The sequence below is a fragment of the Athene noctua genome, chromosome 25, assembly GCF_965140245.1.
Source record: "Athene noctua chromosome 25, bAthNoc1.hap1.1, whole genome shotgun sequence".
Classification (NCBI taxonomy): Eukaryota; Metazoa; Chordata; class Aves; order Strigiformes; family Strigidae; genus Athene; species Athene noctua.
In genome coordinates, this window is record NC_134061.1 from 1,907,050 (window position 1) to 1,930,198 (window position 23,149).

Sequence of the window (23,149 nt, forward strand, 5' to 3'; positions counted from 1 at the left end):
GTCCTGCACATCCCCCGTGGATCTGGCTGCCTCTCCTGCCGTCAGCGGGCGACGGCACATGGTGGCAACTGCTTGCCACCCCCTCGCCTGCTCCTGGCATTCAGGCTAGCCACCTATCACCGAATAAAACGTAGGGGCCTTTAAGAGGGAGAGGAGAGGGGGAGCCGTCTCCCCGCACATTAATCTATCATGAGCTAATGTGTTTTTCCCATTTGTTCCTTTGTACATCGCGGAGCTGCGCGCTCCCACGCGCACACACCCCGCGCGCGCTCGCACCCGCGCACCCGCTCGCTCGCACTCCTGCCTCCGTCTCCCATGGTTGGCTGGGCCTGAGCCCCTCGCGGAGAGAAAGGAAAGAAAAGAAAGCGAGCAAGCAGAGCAGAAATGGGGAATACACCCTCTCAAGGCATGTCACTCTCACTATGTGCATCCATTCTTAAGTAGCAGGTATTTTTTTTATTTGTGTGGTTTTTTTTCCTCCTCCCTCCATGTCGCCGGGGCAATGCTGCCGATGCCCGGGGAGGGGGGGAAAATCGCTGCTTCCCGGCGCTGGAGTTTGCTGGCTGTGAACTGACACCCGGGAAGGGTGTGCGTGGGGTTGTGATGCTCCGGAGGGGTGTGCGTGGGGCTCGGTTGCCTGTACCGGGGATGTGTTCCCCCCCCCCCCACCCCTACCTCCCCCCACCCTGCCAGCAGCTCCCCCCTGCACAGGGGACCGATGGGCTGGGGGATGCTGAGCCGGTGCTGGTGGTGATGCTGCTTCTCGGGGTTGTTTGTTGTTGGGGCTGCCAAAGGGATAAAGTAGCTGGAGAGCCGCTGTCCTAGAAACACCGGCGCGGGGAGCTGGAGCGATGGGGTGTCTGGGGGCGGGGGCTCACCGGGGATGCTCGAAGAAATCCGTTATTGTGCCTACAGCTCTTTCAGCTCCGTTGTTGCAGCGTTGTGCATTAAACATGATGTTTTGCTGACCGAGCCAGGCTGGATACTGCCGGGCTCTGGATTTCCTTTCTCTGCGAGCTTGGGGAGACAGATGGGTGAGGAGGAGGGAGGCTGCGGGCGCTCTCCTACCTGCTCTCTCCCCTTTTTCCTTCCCCCCCCCCCGCCCCAAGCCGCTGCTGAGACACAAAGGGCAGGACGAGCCGTGGGGCTGCAGGTCACCCCTTCTGAGATATTTTCAGCATCCTTGCAGGAGGAGGAAAAAAATCTGGTGTATCCCAGGCTGGGCTTGGGTGTGGGGGGAGGCGACGGGGAGGGAAACTTAAAATAACTCCAAAGGGTGCCTGCCCTCCTCCTGCCCTGCGCCACGGCCGGCTGCTCCCCGCATGTTCAGGGGGTAAAGCAGGCTCCCCACCGAGGGTGCCCGCAGGAGCAGGGGTGGGTGGGTGTGCGAGTGGGTGTGCACGCATGTGCACCGTGTGCTGTGGTTGCTACTGCTGCCCTGCCCCGTGCCAGCCTCGGGGGGTGACAGGGACACTGGCAGGGCTGTGCTGCCCGCGGGTGGGGGTCCCTTTGTCCGCCCGTGCCGCGGGGAGTGCCCAGCCTTCGCCCTGCAGCCTCTCCCCTCTTTGTTCTCGCTCCGTTTTCGCCCTGGCTGTGGTGAGACAGGCTGGGGAGTGGCGATGCTTCGGCCCCTGCGCCCACCCACCTGCCGCTGCCTGGGTGCCAGCACCCAACTCCTGGGGAAGTTGATTTTGGCTGTGCTTGGCCCTGGGAATGCGCCCGGTTCTGGCCACGGGGCCTGGGGGGGCTGTGTCCCTTCACAGGGGGTAGGAGGGGGGGGTCACGTCCAGCCCTCTCTCGCCTAAGGATGGAGATAGAAGGGGTCCCTCTGCTCAGCTGGTCCAGGCAAGGGGTGGGTGTCCCCCACCCTGACATCACACGGGGAATTCAGCCCTTCCCTATAGCTGGGTCAGTCCCAGGGACCCCAAACTTGCTCAAGATCTGCCAGCACCCGGATCCTGGGGGTGCAGATGCTTTTCAGTCCCTCTGGGTGCTCCGGTGGCTTTCGCAGCGCTGCTGGTGCGGGGGCTGCTGTTCAGGATCCACCCCTGCAAGCAAACCCAGCCTGGGGTTCAGGGCAGTGACCCCATCGAAGCTGCCCAAAGCCACACGGTCACTCCAGCCCCAGCGGTGGCTCTTCCTTCATTTTAATGAGGAATACATTGCCAATGTGCTAATTATTTTCCACCAGACTGCCCCTGAAGCTGCCAGCGTTCACCTGCCTGTGGAAATGGCTCTGTGCTCCTTCTGACAGGAGCCTTGTTCCCCCAGGGAGCTGCTGGTGGGCTACGATCCCCCCCCCCCCCCCCCCCCGGGGTGGCTGAGAGGTGTGGGGGGAGAGCGATTGAGCAGCCACAGGCCCTGGCAGTGCTGCCAAAGGGCTGGGGTCTTTGTGCGAAGGAGCTTTAGCCTTTGTCAGGAGTCATCCCTCCCCTCCCAGCAGGATGGGCAGGGAGGGATGCTCACCCCTTTCTTTTTTTTCTGGAATGTCCTGCTCGTGGTCTGGGAGATGCTCGTCCCCTCCTTGGGGAGGTGGGCTGGAAGGGGAGAGAGTGGGGCATGATGCTGACAACTGGTGTGGTGATTGCCCTGGACTGGGAGGGGGGGTTACCGTCGGTACCCCATGCAGGAAAGCCACAAAGCTCCCCCAAAATGGGATTTTTCCCTTTAAGGAAAGGGGGTTAAAGACACCTCTCTGCTGTGCTGGGGTGGGTGTGAGCCCGGGGCATGGCCCTGCTCCATCCTGGCTGGACACCCTCCCTGCGGTGGGGAGGGCACGGCTGCCCCCCAACATTGTCCTCCTCCCCTCTCCCTCCTTCCCTCCCCGGCAGCATCAGCCTCGCAGCAAAGGCCCAGCCTGGTGGGAAACACCCACCCGTGCTGCCTCTGCTTGCTTTTTCCACCAAGAAATTCTCCGCACCGCAGCCTGGCTGGGGGGGGGGGACACCAGCGAGACCCTGGGTGCCCTTTGCTGTTGCAGAGACCCAGGCGGGTGCCACCTCCCCCTAAAGATCCCACTGCCAGGTCTGCTGAGGGGAGCTGGGTGGGAAGGCACAGCCCGACAAGCGCAGAGTTTAATTATAGACATCGATTCTCCTTGTTGTCACGCATCGATCCCAGCCGGGGCGCACGGTGGCTGCCTCCATGCCCCAGGGACACGCCTGGCACGCACGAACACGCGTGAGCGATGTCCCGCGGCGTGGAGCGTGGCCCGGGGCTGCAGGGCCCGTCCCTACGCAGCTGGGGGTCAGTGCCTGGGGTGGGGGGACAAGGCCAGGCTGGCCGTGGTCGTCGGGGTCAGCGGTAATGGGTGTGCCCGGGGTGCTGTGTGCATGGATGAGTCCGTTGAGGCTGTTAAGGTTTTATTTCCAAGCGTTTTGGGGAGGAATGAGGGAGGCTGAAGGCTGGGGGGGGTGTTTTGGAGAGGCTCGAGGGTGCAGTGGAGTGGGGTTTGAACTGAGCGTTGGGAAGCTGCGGGGTGGAAAAGGAGAGGAGGGAGGGTGCTGTGCCGCGGTCCCCACTCCTGGGGGGAGTCACTTCTCCAGCATTTTGCTTTTCCCCCGGTGCGGGGGTAACGATCTTGGTGCTGGGGCAGCATCCCTGCCTCGCTACCATTTGCAGTTGGTGAAGCACAAATGGCCACTTGCTCCAGCCCCGCAGCTCTCGGCTTGGAGGTGCTGGACCTGCAGCAAAGCGGTGTGACGGGTGCTGGCACCCACAGTCCTGGGGGGCTGCGCCCGGGAAGGGGCAGCGCTGGCGCGGGGCTGGTGGGGAGGTGTGAGAAGGACAGAGACTCCCTTTTGTGCCAGCTCTGTGGCTGTGAAGTTCTTCTGTGGCCGGCGCTTTGCTCAGCTGGCTCTTTCCCAGCAGCCGTGGTCAAGTTTTGTAGCTATTATTATTATTATTATTATTATTATTATTATTATTATTATTAAAACACCTCTAGGTGGGGGAGGTGAGAGATGCCTGCCCTGAGGTCCTCAGGGTGGAGTGCGGAGGCTGCTTGGCCAAGCTTTGCAGAATTATTGGATTCAAAAGGCAGCGAGCGACCCCGTTAACATCACCCGGGGAGGGCTGGAGCCGGCGAGCGGGTCTCACCCCCCAGCCCGGCTCCATCTCCAGCCGCCGCAGCAACGCGCGTGGATCTGGGGAGGCCCCAGCGAGGCTCTTCAGCTTGAAAGGGGAGAGAGCGTGTGCTGTCACCCATCAGCTGTGCTTGCTCCCATCAAAGCTCCTCATTAACCCCCCTCCTGGCTGTGCCAGGCTGCAGGTGCACCACGGCTCAAAGAGGCACTCGGCAAAGGAGCTTAAATGCTTGTTAAAAAATTACTGATTTGCTCCTCGCCGCCCAATGGGGATAATAAAACTTTGCCGTCAGCTGTTTTTATTTTTTCCCTCCCCCTGCATGGTTTCCACTTTCAGAATAAATGTAAATGATTTTTTTTTTTTTTTTTTTTTTAAATTCATCTCCAACAGAAGGACTGATGGAGAGGGCTGAGTGGGGGTGGGAGGAAGAGGAAGGAGGGTGACAAACATTTATGGTTTGTTTGGTTTTTTTTCCCCCCTGTGCTGAAATGTTCTGATTGCAAAGGGAGGAGGGCGAAGGAAGATGATGCATTTGGGCTTCTAGTACAGCTAATAGCTCCAAGCTGGGAAATGTGGCATCTGCATTTCAGCCCCAAACTGGGAACCAGCGTTCCAGCCTAACTGGGAATGAAGACTCAAAGAGCAGCTTCTCCTCCCGTCCCACCCCCACAGCCCCTTGCTCAGGTCACCCCACAGTGTCTCAGCGCTCAGACCTTGACAAGGAGCATCTGAAAAAGGACGGGCTGTGGCCGAGGGTGGAGGCCAGGGCCACTCCTCGCCCGCGGGCTCTTCCCTGCCCTCTGCTCCGGCCGAGCCTCCCAACGGCCGCCTCGGCTGGCGGTGTCGGGTCTCCTCCGCCTCGTGTTTATATATTTCAATAACAGCCTGTTGAAAGTGCCCGTGTTTCCGGAGCTGCCCAGATTTACGGCTCCTGTCCTGCAGCCAGCCCAGGCATCCTCCTGCCCTTCCCTGAGCTGCAGCTCTCGCTCCAGGGCTGCAGCCCCGCAGAGCACCGTGGGGCTGTGGGTCCCCCCTCACCCGGCTCTCGCTGCCCCACGAGCTCTCACCCACCTCGCTGCAGCCACGACGATGGGAAACAGTGTTTGGCTCCTGATCTGCCAGGATTTCCCCCTGATCTCCCCTTTCCCAAAGTGCCCAGTGTTTTCCCTGTGAGCACCCTGGGATTATGCTCACCAAAACCTTACGGTCAGTGGCTCTTATTAATTGGCTTAATTACCCATGGGAAGCAGGGATAGCCAATGGGGAAGGGTAACTCCCAGCCCAGTAGCTTGACTCCCAGGGAGATGGATTTGAAAAGCGGTTGTGGCATCTGGTCTGGTTTTTGTGGTTTTCTTTTTCGTGGGATATTTGGAGCTGAAATGGGACCAAGTGCAGAGCGACGGAGGCTCAGGTCCTGTCCCCGGCTGAGCTGGGAGGGAGCTGGCAGCTCACCGGGGGGAGATGGAGTGCTGGGGTGGGATTTTGGGGGGATGCATCGCCCAGCGTAGGATCCCCTGACCCTTTACAAGCCCTGTGGTGCAGGCAGGGGAGGAGGGACGGAAAGGGATGAAGACAGGGAGGTGAATCCGGAAAGGGCTGCGCGGGGACCAGGCCTGGGGGCTGCCGTGCTGGGTGCTGGCACAGCCAGGGTGCCCTGGGCTCGATCGCTTGCTCTGACAGGGACCTCCAGGCATGGAACCACAGGCCATGCACATTTCTAAAGCACTGGCATGTTTCAGTAGCCAAATTCCTACAGAATTGGTGTGCATGAAGCACACACATCTTGCAAACCTGCAGTCAGCCTCATGGCGCTGCCTTGCCCATCTCCTGCTCTGCCTGGAAGCTCCTCAGTGACCCTGCGTGCACCAGCACCCCGATATTTTTTGGGTACCTGGAGACAAGGCTGCCTTGGAGAGAAATCCCTGCTCCAACTGCCCAACATCTGGGCTTGGTGACCCCTCTCCAGGACTTCCCAGGGGCCTCGAGTCGTGCTGCTCTTCCCGAGCATCCCCTCGCCCGCTGGCGGCTCTGCGGGCTGGGGCCGGGGCTCGCGATCCCATCCATCTGTCAGCGGCTCGGAGGCGGCTGGGCCGAGCTGAGTGGCACAGTAATAGGGTGTGAAACAACCACCTGCCAGTTGACTTTCCTTCTGCGGCTGCCGTGGCGCTTGGCAAGGGCAGAGCTGGGGATGAATAAACTCTCCGCTCCCGTGTTATTTGGAGGGATGCTGTCATGGTACTCAGGGTTTTTATTTGGCTCGGTGGTTTTATGTTAATGAAGCAGCTCTCTCGCGCTCCGAAAAGAGAAAGGAAAAAAGTGTCACTTTGGATCTTCATGCATGGAAAAATACAGCACCTCCCTCCCGCAATTAGAGTTGGATCTCTGGGAAAGCGCGTGGGGAGGCGGACAGGGCTGGAGACACGGGTGTCGGCCTCTGCCGAGGCAGCCGTTGGCTGAGCCCACCGCGGCCATCTCCAGCCCCGCTTTGGCCCGCACGGGCCTTTTTCTGGCTTTAACGTCCCCTTCACAGTGACCCCCGAGACCCATCCCGGGGGGAAGCCCAAAGAGCCCGTGTGTCCTCCTCTTCCCACATCACACGGATGAGACCGACCGCGGGAGGCTGTGATGCTTTCAGGAGAGGGGAGGGCAGGGGGGGTTTGGGTGACACAACCTCCTCCCAGGTGCTGCAGGGCCGGGTTTGATCATTTTTCCTTTCCAGATCATTTTTTCCCCTTGGAGCATCTCCGGTAGGGAGGGACCTCCAGGGCCTGGCAGCCCTGGGGACCAGCAGCCCTCAGCTGTGAGTGAGTGGGGGGGGGACAGGGGGGGAACAGGGCTCTGAGGGTCACATCCCAACAGCCCCACTGTCCCCAAAAAAGCAGCAGAGCAGAGGCAGCGCCTGCCTGCTCGGCCGTGCAACAGGCAGCCCCGGCGCTGCCTGTGGGCTGCAGAATCTGTCTCATTTCAGGAGGATTAATGATTCCAGCATAATTTGAAAAACATTATATGGCTCATTAAAAACACATTGCCCAGACCAAACACAGAGTAGTTGCGTGTTTCCAGCCCTGCCAGCTCACCCTCCCCGTGCCAGCCCGTGGCATTGCCCTCTGCCTGCTGGGCTGCAGGGGATGATGGTGAGGCCGAAGGCTGTGCTTGCCACAGGTGGAGTGTGCCTGGCCGGGTGCGTGCGGGGTGGCCGTCTGCCTTTTCTTCCTCCTCCAGCTGTTTCTGGGAGCTCTCGGGGTAGCCAGCTAGCTTGGGCACGGTGTCCCCTTGGGATATTTTGGTGGTGCCGAGGTGTGGGTGTGATTTGGGGAAAAGACGTCAGCGCGCGGCTGTGCGGAGCATCCTCTGCCCTCGCTTCCCCTCCGTGGCACAGGGACCTGCCAAGCTCTGGGTGAGTGTGGGAGGCTCCCAGGGAGCCCATGTCCCCCCAAAAGGGACCCCATTTCCAGGGCTCAGTGGGACGAAGGGGACTGGCAGTGTCTCCTTCCCCCCATACCTGCTCCGTTTCTCCCTCCTCCCTTCCCGCACGCCTCCTCCTTTCTCTCGCCTTCGCTTCTTCCTTTCAACTCTCTCTGTGGTGGGGGGAATCAAAGAGGAGAGCAGTTTGGGATTTTTCAGTCCTTCCTCATCCGCTGCACTGCATGAAAAGCAAAGCCTCTAAAGGACACTCAAGGACACTGAGACGGTGCCTTCCCCACGCCTTTCCCTGCCCTCCTCCTCCTCCTCCTCTGCAGAAAGTCATGCCCTGCTCCTGCCCGTGGCACGGCTGAGGTTTGCCCGGGCTCTTTCGCCGCGGCTCCTGGCTCCATCCGTGCCTCTGTTTTGTTCCCTCGTGTGAGCTGCCCAAGCTCAGCGGCGTGAAGCAGCATCTTCTCCATGCCTGAGGTCCCCCCGGGGCCAGGTGGCCACCAGAGCTCTTGGCCAGGGACCTGTGCTGCTCCCTCAAAGCTCACACGAGGGTGTAAAAGCAAATCAGGGCCGCTGGAGCCAGCACATGCGGGTGGCTGGGGGCAGGACGGCTTCGGGCTGGGCGCTGCTGGGGTCTCCATCCCCAGGATGTGGCAGGACCTTGAGCAAATTGCTCGGCCACCTCACGACTCGGTATCTCAGCCAAAATAACTCCGGGGAGGTTGTGGTCCTCCACAGATAATAATTAACTCTTGTCAGCTGTCAGTCCCGGCTCCTCTTAAAAGCAATTCTGTTATCTCCCATCCCCACGTGGGGAGGCCAAGGTGCTCCTAGGGCAAGTCCTTGGCCCAAGGTCACAATAGGGTGAAGCAGAGCCCGAAATCAGGAGCCAGGACCTGCTGCCGGGGTCTTGGCTTGGGAGGCTCGGCAGCGGGCCAGCGCTGCCGGCTGGAAACACCCCCAGCCTTTTCCTTCCCCCCCCCCCCCAAGAAAAACCTGAGGATGAGATTGTAGAGCTTTGTCTTTCTCCATGGAAAATGTAGTGTAAGAGGAGCCAGGTTTGTTCCCCTCCTTTTTCTGATTTCCTCTAGAAAAGCTGTATTTTGTCCCTCAGGTCAGCTGGGGAGAGGAAGGATGTTCTTGCAGGTACCTTTGGGAGTGGGAGCGTCGCCCCTTGTGCCAGGTTGTCCCCTGCCTCCGGGCTCTGCTGCCCGTGTCTGGGCAGGCTGGCGGGGCTGGCTGGGGTCCCTGGGTCCCCCCGGGCACCCACGACCGAGCACCTTGCCCTCACTGTGGGCTGCCGGGTACCCCAGCCACCACCAGCAGCAAATTTGCTCCAGAGTCTTTCCTGCCATATTACAAAACATGGCATAAATAATTAAACCTGAACTGCAATTATCAAAACAAATGAGTAAAGCACATTTAGGAAGGATTTTCCACTTTTATTTCATGTTTCTTGTTTCTCTCCCATTATGCCTTTAAGATTATTTACTCACTCTGGGCATGAAATCCATTCTGGAACCACCAGCCTTTGAATCCACACCCTGATCCGCAGGGATGCGCGTGGCCCCGGCGGTGGGGAGGAGCTGCACGTAGCAACCAAAATCCCCCTGCTTGGGTCTGAGGGTGAAAACTCACCCCCCAAAAAAGGGACAACGGGGCTTGGCTGAGCCCCAGGCTGCCCTGGGAGCAACGCCGAGCGTGGCATGGCAGAGCTTCAGCATCATTTGTAGTGTTGTTAAATCCTTTGGTGCCATTTATTGGGGTTGCAGCCACGCAGGGGTTAGAAAGGGCATTCACCACCCTGCTACCCTCCTCCTCCTCCTCCTCGCTGGGCAGGGGGGGCCCCACAGAGCCCCCCCTGAGGTTCCTGGTCTCACCCCAGGGCTGAACCCAGAGAGCGAGTGATGGAAGAACTGGCACCCGAGCGAGGACACGCTGGGCAGAGCTGGACTTGGGGCTTGGGGCCAGATGTCCTGTGGCTGTGGGTGTGATGGATGAGCCGAGCTGCCTCCCGGCGCCGGGTGCAGCTTTGCTCGCTCGCCGGCAAAGAAAGAGATCCTTGTGGGTGCCGAGGTCTTGATGGCTTGGCTGTCCCCTGCCTGCCCCTGCCCTTGTCACCCCACTCCTCCAGGCACAGGGGCTTGCACTGAGGAAGAGAAAACCGCCCCATGTCCCTAAAAAGAGACGCTCAAACCGGGTCTGGGCTGTTTTGCTGGGAGCCAGGCACTCCCCGGGCTCAGCTGCCTGCAGGCAGGATGCTCCAGGGGTCCAGACCCACGGGGCAGAGGATGGGGGGGCCCTGCGCAGCACCTCTCACCTCCCCATACTCCTCCATCTCAGTTTTGCCATCGTGTTTGCTTACAGGGAGCCCGTCGGGTTCAAGCCCCGCAGAGCCGGGGTCGGGAAGGTGCTTTTTTGGTGCTGGGATTTTGGAGCCGGCGCTGGGAGCTGGCAGGTCGCCGGGACAGGCCGTGCTGCTGCACACGTCAGGGCACGACGAGGCTGTGCAGCTTCACGTATGACAGAAAGGTCCAATCTGGGTATTTGCCAGAAAAACCACCACAAGAAGCCCATCTACTGATTCTCCCTTGTTCTTCCATGCCCGTGACTCCTCTGCCCAACACGCCCAGGCTGGAGGCTGAGCCGGGCAGGTCCCCTCGGCGAGACTCCGCAGCAGCTGCCGAATGGAGAATTTTGGGGTTTGTCTGCGGCCTGTGCGGGGATGTTTGCCTCCCTACACCTGGGAGAAAACCCCCCGTGCGCAGGGGGGGCCGTGTCCAGCACTGTGGGTGTGGGGTAGAAGGGGGCTGCTGCCCTCGTGCCCCCACAGCGGGGCACAGCCTGGCTCCCCATCGCTCTCCGCGCTGTGTTTCGTTCTCAGACGCTTTCTGCTGCTGCTCTTTTGTTTCAGATTTATTATGTCTTTGCTTGCTCTGATTTATTTGTTTATTCCCCTCCATCCTCGGCAAACTTTCCCGCCTGGATCGCGTTCATTCATGAATCTCCTCCTTTCCTGTCCCTAACCAGGGCTCGATCGAATTGCAGGAGGGAAGAAGCCAGGACTCTGTTCCCTTTGTTTAAAGTCTCCAGGTCAGTACCGGGGCTGGGGGCCAGCAGCGTCCTCCTCCCCATCCCACTTTTTTCATGTTCGATGTTCACTCCTTCCCCGACCCTCTCCCGGGTGCAGGGACCGTGGTGGGTGATGGCAGCACTTGTAGCTTGGTTTTCTGGGTGATTATAAAAGGGTGCTGCCTGTTTTCTGCTTTGGAATTGATAATTAAGACATCAGCTCCCTCCCGCTCTTTGCGGAAGAGGGAGGTTTTTGGAAGCTGAGGATGGTGTCTGCAGCTGGAGGCATCACTGTTGCTCCTGGAGTGACCACTTCTTTCTCCACCAAATGCTGGAGCTTGCAAGGTTTGGGATTTTCCTCGCTGGGAGAGGGAGGGAAAAGCTTCCAACGGGGAATGAGAGGAAGATGCTGGCTCTCCGGGGGTTAGGTGGAGAGGCAGGTGTCTTATCTAGGAGCCGGCTGTGGAAGTGTGGCTGGTTCAGAAAAGCTGTAAGAGCGGAAATGTGGTGGAATCTGTTCAGTAGCAACCCCTGCTGGGTCTGTCATAATAATAGATTTTATTTCTGTGGCATCTGTCGGCCTCTAATGGGCTGGGTGTTCACATTGCCAGGGATGGTTCCAGCGTCTCAGCAAAGATTTCAGCATTTCTTTTTGGGGAGGCTGAGGAGCGCACCCAGAGCCCTGTCAGTCAGGGCAGCAGCTCCGAGCTGAAATAATCCCAAGAGCAGCAGCAGCAGGACTGGTCAGTTCTGGTCCAGGTGATCAGGAAACCACCTGTGTTTAGAAAAACCTGCTTTTCCTTCGACAACCTCTGTGCTTTCCAAGAGCCGGTCCAGGGCTGAGAGCTGCAGGCGTCACGCAGCATCCCTGAGGGATGCCACCACCCCCCCATCCCATTTCTTTCTGCTTTAGGCTTATTTTTCTGGGACTTTGGTGGCCTCCTGCCCTGGAGCAGGTGGATTCTTAGTGCTGGTGTCAGCTTGAAGGTAAAGGGAGCTGCACTGGCATGTCCGTTTGTCTTAAGGGATGTGCCTGGCTGTCAGGCAGCTGGAGTCCCGGCTCAGGCAGGGCTGCGCTGGGGAGGACAGTCTGGAGGTGGAAGAAATCAAGCTTGTAATACGCGGGGTGTGCCAGGCCTCCCGACAGGAGAGGAGTAAAGCCAAGGCACTGGAACAGCGCGCTGTAATTTAATTGCGTTTCCTGCAAACGCCTTGTTGAGTCGTAATGAACACATTATCCCGGAATGGGAGTGGGAAAGCAGGGACAGGAGCCCGTGGTCGGGCCGTGCATCCATATGGGGATCTGCCCCGGGCCCTGAACGCTGTTCTAGATCGTTTGCAGTCCCAGATTTACACATGCAATTAAGTTCCTGGCTCGGAACGGCTGCACGCTTGCCCCTCAGCTGGAGAGCAGATTGCACGGCGCTTCCTTGGGGCCATGCGGGAAGGAAGCCTCGGGAGCCGGGCTTGTGGCCGTGGCTTTTGTTGATCCTCGCGGGAGCTGGGAGCTGCCTCTCCGGGCTGGAGACACAGCTGGCCCTGGTAGTTTCATCACCCGTGGTCGTGGCAGGGCTGTGGGTCCTGCCGGTGCTGAACCTGAACGTATTGTGGGGGGGAAGTAGCAGAATGGTGACACTTTGTGGGATTTGAGTTCTTGAGTGGGTCGGGCAACACCTGGAGGTGTTAAAACAAGGACGGCTGAGAGGAGGGGGTGAAGTTAATGGGTAGGATTTGTGGGATTTGTTGGGTTTGGGGGCCAGAAAAGACCCTTCTGATCATCCAGTTTGACCCCAGCTGCATGACAGAGGCTGTAAAGTCTCGGCAGTAACTCCTGCATCAAGACCGTTGCTTCTGGCTGAGCGGGCGTTTATCTTCCCGAAGCTCGTCCTGCCGTGGCGCAAAGGTGGGAAGTGATGGCGAAGCTACCCTGCTCGGCACAGCCTCTCGCCGGCCCCGTTCGGCGCATTTGCCTTCTCTCTTGTCTGCGTTTCTGACGCTTCAGCTTCCAGCTATCAGATCTTGTTCTGCCTTTGTCTGCACAAGATTAAAGAGCCCCCGCTCTCAGAAGCTGCATCCTTGCGGATGTGAACATATAGATAGTTATAAGGTCATCCCACAGCTGCGTAACGATGCCAGTTAATGAGCTTGTCTCCCATGGAAAAAGAAAAGGTGGTTTTGACCCCTTTTGAAAGGTTACTAGCACCTGCTTAGGCTGACAGACTTGCTGCTCGGCGACGGAAATCAGCACCGCTCTTTCATCCCATCTTGGGTTCCGGCAGTGACGTAGCTCGGGGTAACCCTGGAGGCAGCCAGGGAGGTTTTCGAGGTGTCTCAGCGTGGAGACTCAGCTTTCGCTTCCCAGGTCACGTTGCAAGTCAACAGGATGCACCAGGGACTTGTTAGATGGGACCGAGCGGGGAGAAGCGAGAGATCGTCTGCGCGGGGGCTGAGGCGGGAAGGTCCGCGCAGGTGGGCGCTGGGGATGCTCAGCGTGTGGCTCGCCCGGGCGAAGGGGCAGCAGCCACGGGCAGGACCGGGGCTGGCTCCTACGGACCACAGGGCAGCGGGTCCCGGCTGCCATGGTGTCCCCCAGAACAGGGGACGGGGCTGTCCCCAGCCACTGCCCGCCCGTTCCCACTCGCCTCTCCCCTGGCCGGGGCTCCCCAAATCCGGATGCTAGACCAGCTCGTGCTGTTTAAATACTTTTCCCTGTCAAGCAGCGCAGGGAGGAATAATTCACAGAGTCAACGGCTTTTTAATATCTCTGTGCTTCAAGTCAATTTTCAGTGCAGTCATTTGCCTTTTAATTAAAATTATTGCTTCTGCCCCCACATGCAGCTTCCTCCCCCCTTTTAAATTCAGCAAACAGCCAGCCTGCCTCCCCCTCTTCCTCCTCGCTGGTGCTGTCTGAGCTTCCCAACCACAGGCTGCTCCAGGGCTGAAGCCTTATGGGCCTTGCCCCTTGCTGCCGTGTGGCCACAGCTCTGGCTCGCTGGCAACCAGGGATGTTCTCACCTCTGGTTTCCTTTAAAAGGATTGCAGTGGATATAGATGCGCCGATATCCTCCCCTGGTGTAAATCAGGGCTGATCTACCGCAATAAGCAGAGCCACGGTGGCTTACACCGGGCAAAGGTCTGGCTTGTAGCACCCGTGGCTGGGCAGCGTTGCCAGGATCAGTGCGTGGACCCTCTCCTAGATGCTGGGGGCAGGGAGCAGGTGCCTGTTTGTCACCCAGTGCCGGTGAAATCCTGGTGTCAAACCCAGCAGAGGCAGGAGCAGCCTCCTGAGCGCAGCCTGGGGCTGGGGGAACTTGCGGACGCTGGACCCCCCTTTCCAAACAGCACCCGGAGAGGGATGGGGCTGATGGTGTTGGGATGGTGTAACAGGGGGTGCCTGGGGGCTGGGCAGTGGAGTGATCCCCAAAATAGAGCTGGGAGAGGACGCAGCCCCTCTGGGCTCCCTGCGGGGTGTCTGCAGTGTCGTGCTGACAGGTGCCGGGCTGACGAGCTCCAGACTTGCCAGCGCCGGTGATGTACCTATAATTACTGTCTGATGTGCCAGAATTAGACTGGGAGCTGAGTAGTTTGATGCAGACGTGAGTGTCCTTGGCTGCCAGCGAGAGGTTTAACAAGTGTGAGGCTGCAGGCAGAGCAGATCCCGCCCCATCCCCATCCCTCCCTGGGCATGGCTGCCCGCGGCTGCTCTCCTTCCCTGCCGGGAATTGCGGGCAGGATGGGCGAGGAGCGGGGTGCAGCCCCGTGCCCAGGGTTTGCAGTGGGGGCAGGAGGGCTCGAGGCTGCCGCTGGGGAAGGGGCTGCTGCTTTCAAGCTGCTGTTTCATCGGGTGGGGCCCGAAGCCCCCGCTCCCCACCGTGACAGAGCTTGGCTGAGCCACGCGTCTTCCCAGAATCCGAACCACGGGGCTGAACCTCTCCATCCTCCAACCCGCCACTGCTCCTCGGTGTTTTATCGGTGCCAACCCCTCCGTCCCTCATTTAGAGCCCTCGGGGTGGCCGCATGCCCTGTAGCGTCCCTCCATCGAGGCAATTCTACCAACAACCCTCTGCTCCTGCCTCGCTCGCCCGTTCCTTGCCACGGTTGCCGGTTCCTCCGCTGCCGTCGGTGGCTCTGGCCGTCTGTCGCCAGCCGTGCTCGGCGTAAGCGACGGGTACCCCCAGCCTGCGCCAAGGTATTAAAGCCTTTATCGTAGTCCAGGGCCTGTAATTCACAGCACAAGGACCAATAAATGGGAATGATTCAGAATCATTTAGCAGCTTCTGCTCAGGAAGGGAGAGACCAGGACCTCAATTAAGCTATTTGTAAATTGTTAATTTAAGCATTTCACTCAGATGCCTTAAATTGTTCCCTCCTGCAGTTTACAAATGGGTAAAGAGCACAGAAATATAAATGGAGCGGTGGGGAAATGCCATTTAGTTACCGTTTTTGGCAGTGGTAATAGCACTGTAGCTAACAGCGCTTTGATTTAAATCAGAGTAAACCAGGACCTTCTTTAAAGGAAGATTGACCAGGGAGCAGCGGTCCCTGGGTGATGGGGCACCTGACACAGGGTGGGAGGCTGCTGAGGTTTGAGATGCCTGGGCAGCCCCAGGACTGCTGAGCCCCCATGCCAGGGGCGATGACTTGTGGGTTTTTTTTGGTTTTTTTTTGTTTTTCTATGGCCTGCAAAGTAGTTGTTAAAATCCTTATATTTCCCCCCTGGGTTTAAGCCAGGTGACTGCTTCTCCTCCGGCTCAGGTGTCCTGGGGAGGTCGGGCTCTCCAGGCAGGTCAGCCCAGCACCACTGGCCGGTCTGGATGGGTGCAGGTCGACCCCCTTCATTGACCCCATCCCTCAGCTTTGCCCCCAGGCACTCGAAGCACAAGATGTGACTCCTTTGGCAGTGGCACAGCTTATCAATGCCAAAAGGTGTTTGGAGTCATCAACCTCATCCGTGGCACTTGGGAAACGTGTCCCCTCTGAAGCGCCGGGGAGCTTGTGGCCCCCCAAAACCCCTTCCTGAGGTTTTCACCGCGCAGGGGATTGCTTTCTCCCTGCAGAGCTAAAATTAAAAGCGTCTTCCAGGGACCCAGACCAGGACCTGGACCAGCATCAGCTGCTGCTGCAGCTGGTCCTGGTGTATATTGCTCCAGATTTCAGGGTGGTGGCTATTTTAATGTGGAACAGGGCACATCTCCTGTAATCCCCCCCGCGGGATGGGACAAGGCTCAGCTCCGAATCCTGTTGCGGGGAGCAGGATTTGCTGCATCTGCGCTCAGCAAGTGAGCAAAGGGAGCAGGGTGCCGAAGCGCTGCGGGCGCAGAAGGACTTGGTGCTGTGCCACGGCGCCGGGTGGGAGCTGGGTGCTGCGGGCGCCAGCCTGGCCCGGGAGGTGTTGTGGCAGCAGCTCGGGGCCGGGCTGCGCTGCCAGGCATCGCTTGGGTTGTGCCGTTTGGGGAACAAATTCTCGCTTGACGCTTCTCCAGGCGGGTTTTGGTTTTCTCGCCAGCTGGGGAGCAAAGCCCCAGCCCCACGGGCTCGCCGAGTGGGTGCCGGGGCGGCCGCGGGAACAGCTTGGCCTGCGAGCGGAGCTGAGCCCCGATGCGTGGCGACACCGGTCCCCGTGGGAGGCTGGCGGGGACGAGGAGGGGACCGTACGGCGGGGCCCCCCCTCGCTGCCAAGTCCTCCCCTCGGCTCCACCTGCCAGCACTTGGCAGATCCCGGCTGGGATCTGTGAGGGGCCCTGCCAGCACTCCCGGGCGATGCCAGCCCCGGCAGATGTTGCCGCCAGCCTCGGCAGGCGAAGCAGCCACGTGGCCCCGGTTTCTCTCCCGCAGATCCATTCCCCTCGCTCTGAGGAGGAGGCTGAGCCATCTCCCGAGCTGCCTTGACACCTCCAGGTTCTTGCCGGGCTTTAAGGAGTTTTTATTACTTGAGAACTTATCAGCCATAGGTTGGCTGAGTTTAATAAGAAATTACGCTCCCTGGCCCTTCAACTGTGAAATGCATTTAGCTGTGTGATGTCAAAAAGTCTCCAATAGATACTTTTTAAATTTATTTTTTTTTAAAATTTAATCTGGCTTCCTCCCTGTTTCTGATAGTAGCAGATACAATACATCTGCCAGCCTCTGAAATGGAAAAGGCCTTTCTGTCCACGGAGCTCTAAGCTGCCCGAGGCTGGTGCTCCGTTGTGCCTCTGTGAGGGTCTTTTTCCTGCTTGTGACATCCCAGGGACTGGGATAAGGCCTGGCCTAAAGAGCCTGACCCCCAGCCACAGCCCCCACAGCCCCTGGCCATCCGACCCCTCCAGTTTGAGCCTCCTGATGCGGCTTTTTCTGACCCATTGTCGTGTGAGGAGGGGACTTCAAGCACAGGGAAGCGTTTCCCGATGAGACATTGATTTTCCATCAGATCTCCACTGTCTGGCTCAGCAGCTCAGCGTCGTGCTTGGGTGGGTGGCTCCTTCTCCAGCCACCTGATGCTTCAAACGCCTGGTACAAGCAAGGAGAGGCTGTCTGTCTGTCTGTCCGTGCCCATGCTCATGAGGATGGGCAGAGCGGCTGCTACAGGAAAAGCTCAAATCCCACATCTCATTCACTGGGACCGGGGCACGTCCTTTCACACGGGGTGGACCTGGGTCCAGCAACCCAGCGTGGAGGTGATGCTGCGCATTGATGGCAGAGCGTTTGGTTTTTTGTAAGACCTTCAGTGTCGATCCACTCATGCTTAACTCCTTTTTAATTTTTTTTCTTTTTTTCCCTCTCCAAGCATCCTTGGCTGCTTGGCATGGCAGGTCCCCCCCCTACTCCTCCTCCCAACGCTGGAGCTCAGCATCACCGCCTGCTCCTGAGCAGCATCGCCCGCCCCAGGAGCGAAGCGCTCGGTCCCCGCTCTCTTGTCGCTTGAATGATGTACAATAAACCTACTGTGCACGGCGTGTCAGGGCACCGCATGCATGAATATTGCTGTATAGACTGTGTGTGCAGAGCCCGGCTGCGAGCAGACACAAAGCTGAGCTCTGTCCCAGCTCGGGGGAAAGGCGACTGCGTTCCCCCCGCGATGACTGTCTCGCTGTTCCGATTGCAAACGCGGGGCAGAGTGAGGCTTCATTGTGCTTGGGGCTGTACATGGGCATTGTGAGATGGAATGGTGTTTCTGAAAAGCTTACAAATTAAATAGGAGCACCGGAGAGGTAGCGTGGAGGAATCGGTTGGTGTGTGGAGGGGAAGAGCACTGCCTGGCGCAGAGGCTGTGCTCCTCCCTGGAGCTGGCACCAGTGACCGGAGAGGGGGCACGGATCTGGGCATCGGGCATCCTTCCCCCCTTACAGGCAGATTTAGGTGTCTGCAAACAGCTCCTTGGGTAGCTGCTGAGAGCAAAACCATGTCTGGCCTTGCAGGTGTAAATGCAGACGTCTTAGCCCGCCGTGTTAGGTGCTTTTACCAGCCTCTCCCGGGGAATTGTCTTGCTGATGCAGCCGCTCTGCCCGGCGATCCTGGCCCCGGTGAGGGCGAGGTGTGACCTGGCAATGAGCTTTTTGCACCCCCCTGCCAGCTCCGGTTTGCATGGCAGAGAAGTCGTAGCCTTGGAAAGTCCCTGGAGTGGGAAAACCTACTTTGGGATTTAAAACCAGGCATTTGCCACCGTAACTGGGCAAGTCTGCGTGGGCTCTCAGGGTGCTGATGTAGGTAATGGTGCCCCTTCCCACGGTGGCATCAGGACCCTCCTGGGGACTGTCCCCGTGGTGTTGGTGCAGCTGTGCCAGGCGCAGGGGGATGCTGGTGGGACTGGGATGGTGCCTGGCACCCCCTGTCCTTGTGGCGTGGAGGGTGCTGGGGGGGTCCTGGGGTAAACCTGGGTGCTCGGTGCAGCCTCAGCTCCTGCTCCCATCCTGCAGCAGCTCCGTTCCCTGTGAAATGGGGGGGCAGGTGTTGCTCTGCACCCCCAGGAGGGTGGGGACCAGCAGCAGTAGGTCTGCAGATGGGCCCTTCCGAGCCGCTCTTAAACAGCAATAATGCTTATTTACTCCTCCTCATCAAGTAATCAGAATTAAAAGGTCACTCCATCCTCCGGCCCTCCCTGCGGCCGGGCTGCGGGAGCGAGCCAGGTTTCAGGGATCAGCCAGGAGGACAGTTAATCCTTGCTGCCAGCAGTAATCGTGTTGCTTTTCCAGCACAGCATCCTTCCCCTCACTACACGCTCCTCGTGTCCCCAGACCCCCAGCTTCAGCTCCGGCATCCCCGTGCTGTCCCTGTGGCAGGGAGCACAGTGCATCTTCCCTGCCGCTCTGCGTCCTGGCACGCAGGAGGGCTGGGCAAGTTTCCCAGCCCTGCCACTGACCTGCCGTTTGCCCTTGGTCATGTCTCCTCACCTCTCGCCTCCCAGCTGCATTGCCTGTATTGCCTCAAAGCTCTTTGGAGCAAATCCTACGTCTTCTCCACGGTGCTGACCCAGCACCGTAAGCACGGCTGGTGCCAACACAGCTAACACAGGCTACAGATAAGATAGTCACGATATAAATGTGGAGAGAGAGATGCCCTTGGGCCCAAACTAAGGGAGGGAGGGGGAAAAGCCCACCCTGTGTGTGTGTGGTGTGCAGGAGCCAGCCCAGCCTCCTCACTCAGAGCCCTCCAGAAGTGCTCAGCAAAGAGGAGCAGGTTTTTTTTTTGGAGGGGGTCGTCCTGGCAGAGCGTGCAATGAGTCCTGCCTGCCTGTGCCAGCCGTGACTCACGGCTGCGGCTGTTCGGAGCCTGGAAGGGCTCCAGCCAGGAGCTCAGCGCTCCCGAGTTTTTCCCTTCTTGCCCTGCCACAGCTGAGCTCTGAGCCAGGAGCACTCCTGTCATCCCCCCCACCCCCCTCCATCTGTGCCTCAGTTTCCCCATCTGCAAAATGGGGATAAAAACTACCTGGGGGTCTTTGGTGTGAGGTTTCCTGGGCTCTACAGCCCTCCCCACCCGGGGCTGTCTGGGCTGCGGTTTCAAGACCTGAGTGGTTCAAAGTCCACGAGATCACCTTTAGGATGCCAAAATGAGCTGGTGCAGGAGGACAGGCTGGCTGGGGAGAAACACCAGCAATGGGGGACGGAGGAGAAAGGGGTGAGTTTGCAAAACCTTTTGCCAGCACTGGAAAAGCGGGGAGAGACCTGGCAAGGTGGGAAGGGCCGAGGCAGGTGGGGCTTTATGACACGAGAGACCGGAGCTGGGCAGAGCACACATTGTCATTAGCTGGGATTGCTCTGCCACAGATGTCAGGAGAAACTCCCCGTGCAGACAGGCAGCGTGCAGGCAGCGTGCGGGCAGCAGAGAGCCATCTCCTGAGCAGGTGAGCCATTTCTCTCCCAACAAGGTGGTTTAATTGGCTTCCATCTAGTTAATGAGCAAAGTGCCCTTCGGTGGGTTTTTAAATCTGTGCAAATCGGGTTTCTCGGAGCGGTGCTGAGGTCGCTGTGCTTGCAGCTGGATATTTCCCGCATTTGGCAGGTAGAAATGCAGCTCTTGGCTCTCCCGTCATTGTGACTGGATGCCAGGGGACAAGTGTCCCCGCAAGCATGTGTGCAGGGGGTTTTGGGGTGCTGCTGGCATTGCTACTGCTGGAGGGGGGGTGGCTGGAATTCTCTATTATTTGCACTGCGTCAGCGTTTGGGTGCTGCTCGGTGGCAGCTCGACCGAAGGGGATCCTTGCAGGACAGGGCAGGGCAGTGCTGGGGTGTTGTGGTCCTGCAGGACCTTGGGTTGGGGTAAGACTGACTTTTGGGGTACCTGTGCCTGAGCCAGCATCTCCCCAGGACCTTGGGGGAGGAGAAACATGGGCACAGCAGTGGTCTTCAGCAGCTTGGATGGACTGAGAGAAGTTGGCTTGTGTGTCTCTCAGATCTTTGCTGCCTGTTCTCCCCTCTTTTGGGGTGACCTTGCCAGCCCCTGTCAGGCCCAGCCTGGCCGGGGAGGTTTTGGGAGATTTCAGGAAGTTTCTGGGCACCTTTGGGAAGGGTCACTCCAGCCCTACAAGACGCACCCAGCAGCAGGTTGTGACCTGACTTAGCTCAGCGCCGTCAAGGGCTGGATCCAGCGTCGTGTCCTGAGGACATGACCTGTGCGGAGCCCTGGGAGGCAGCTGCAGGTTTTATTTCACCCGAGTTCCCCCCGAGCCAGATCAGGAGCAGCCGTGGGCCAGCCTGTGCAGACGCTGTGGGGCTCGGGGTGGCCGTGCCCAGGGCTGGGCAGTTTGGTGGCACTGGGGAGACAAACGGGCTCTCCCCAGCACCGAGCAGCCCCGGTGCCCTGTACACAGGCACCCTCCAGGTTTGTACCCGGGGAGCACGGGAAGGGCTCCATGAGCAGCTCTGGCAGCCCGTGGCACGCTGGCAGCCCGCGGCACGGTGCCGGTGGGCCCCGGCTTTGGCAGGGCAGGGAGCGGGCAGCGCGGCAATCCGCAGGCGCTGGCGGCTGTGCATGGCTGTGCGCTGGCTCCTGGCTCCCAGCCCATGTGATGTGTTTGAGGGGGCACGCTGACATTTCAAGAGGAAGGAAAAAAAAAAAAATGAAAAAAAAAAAAAATACCCAGAGACCCACAGGGAGCTCTGAAACGCCTGAGCCAGAAAAGAGAGCAAGAGAGACAGACGTCCGCGTGGAGCGGAGGAATAAAACCGGGCAGGAAGGAAAAGTCGCTGGGGCAGGGCAAGGATGTAAGCAAAAGCTCTGGCTTGGAGCCGGGAGGATGCGATGGCCACTGGCAAAGGAACTGGGGCAGCAACCATCAGCCATGGGGACAGCGGCTGTGCCAGCCCACCGGCCGCGTGCCCCGCGCTAGCTCGGGGCCAGGAGCGGGGACCGACGGGCGAGGGCAGCCGGGTGGCCGCATCCTGCACCCATCCGCCCCTTGCAGCGGCTCCGCTTCCGCGGGCGCAGGGTTTGGCTCTGGATGTGAGGTTGCTGCGCGTTCGCTTCCTCGAGGTCAGCGCCGCGTGATAAGGCCGGTAAGAATCCACCTCGCAGGTCACGTTTAATAATGAACCGCTTCGGTATTTGAGGAACATAAACAGCCAACGCAACCCGATACGTCTCCTTAGATTTAACGTGAAGGAGACGGCGCGTTGCTTTAAGTGCCAAATGATTAGTAAAAACCGTATTTAATTTGGTTTAAACATATGCAATAAAATGCATGTGTTTGTTGCACAGATTTCGGTTCCTCTCGGCTGCCTGGGAGCGACCATGCTGCCTCGCTGGGCGAAGCATCCCTTTGGCGCTTCCCCGAGAGCCGCGCCGAGGCTGCGGGAGCCGGAGAGACCCGCGGAGCCCGGGGACTACCGGCTGACTCCGTTGCTCGTGGGTATGGACTTGGGAGGTGGGGGGGATGTGGGGGGCACACGCCGGCTCTGGAGGCACTGGGTGATGACGCTGGTCCCTCAGGGATGGTGCCAGCCCCACGCAGGTGGGCTCTGGCCCCGGGAGGCGATGGCGTGGGCTGGGCTGGGTGCCCGGCGCTGGTGGGAGGAGGCAGGCAGGGCTGCAGGCAGCTGCTGCTGCCCTCCTTTTGCTTGAATAAACCTCGCTGCCCGCACAGCTTCTGCCTGGCGCTGGTGGAGGGGCAGCGGGGCTGCAGCGCTCCCTCCGCTGGGCCCCGGCGGGCGTTAGGAAGGGCACGAGGGAGCACGAAGGTTTCGGTGCTGGCAGGGCTTGGCGGAGGGATGGCTTCTGCCTCCAGGGACAGTGCAGGGGCCTTGTCCTGGTGTCATCCCCAGCATCCCACTCTGAGGCGGGATGCACTGGGGGATGCAGTGCTGGTCCAGTGGGGACTGGGCACCTCAGTGTCCTCATGTCCTGCAGGTGGGGGGGACGTGTCCTGGCAGCATCCCTGTGCACCCGGGGTCTCTGCTCAGGCTGGCAGCGAAGCCCCGTCAGTTTTCAAATTATGGGTGCGCTTTCCTTCATCTAAGAGGCTTTAGACGTGGACATGAGCAATTTTTTTTTTTCAGCACTTTTGATTTTTAACTAGCTGTGACTAACCAGGCTGGCACAGCAGGCTGTGACCAACCTCCTACGTGCTACCTGTGCGCTTATAAATAGGGTCTGTTCTCCACACCCCATTTGGAGCGTTCCTGGGCTCCTGAGCTCCTCCATAACACCAAACCAGCTTCTTCCAGCCTCTCCCCCGCAGCCGCCAGAGTGTAGCATCGCCCCGTTTCCTGGCAGGAGTCACCCAAAAAGGCAGTTTCCCCCCCCAAATCCCACCCAGGGGCTGCAGGAGCAGGGCTCGGTGCCGTGCCTGGGCCTGCCGAGCTCCGAGCTGTGTGGCCAAGCACATGGTGATGGTGGCGGGAGCCAAGTCTTCGAAAGAGTTGGGTCCCGCCGTGCCAAGGCAGAGACGGGCCAAGTGTTGTGTCGGGCTGAGCGCGGCGCAGCTCTCCCTGCAGCAGCCGGCATCAACGTGATCCCCGACACACCGAGCCGGGGAAAAACGCCCTCCCGGGAGCTTCCTCCTGGAGCTGAGCTCTTTGGTGACTCCAGCTCTAACCCCAGGCTGCAGGACAAGGGCTGGAACATCCATGGGTTTGGTTTAAATTCTTCCCTTGGTGGTTTTTTT

At 59.3% G+C, this 23,149-nt stretch overlaps 1 protein-coding gene across 11 annotated transcripts in view; it reads left to right on the top strand.

Annotated features, from left to right (window-relative positions):
* Positions 1-288: 288 nt before the first annotated feature.
* Positions 289-23,149, top strand: part of SRCIN1 (SRC kinase signaling inhibitor 1) — a 77,262-nt gene continuing 54,401 nt past the window's right edge. For 6 of the 11 annotated variants that reach the window (XM_074927066.1, XM_074927069.1, XM_074927065.1 and 3 more), the window contains exon 1: positions 289-406. In XM_074927066.1, coding sequence (XP_074783167.1) covers positions 385-406 — 22 coding nt within the window. In that variant the 5' untranslated portion in view covers positions 289-384. Of the gene's footprint in view, positions 407-21,777; positions 21,896-23,149 lie in introns of those variants that run through there. The other 5 variants (XR_012635187.1, XM_074927063.1, XM_074927062.1 and 2 more) reach the window with 1 other exon arrangement.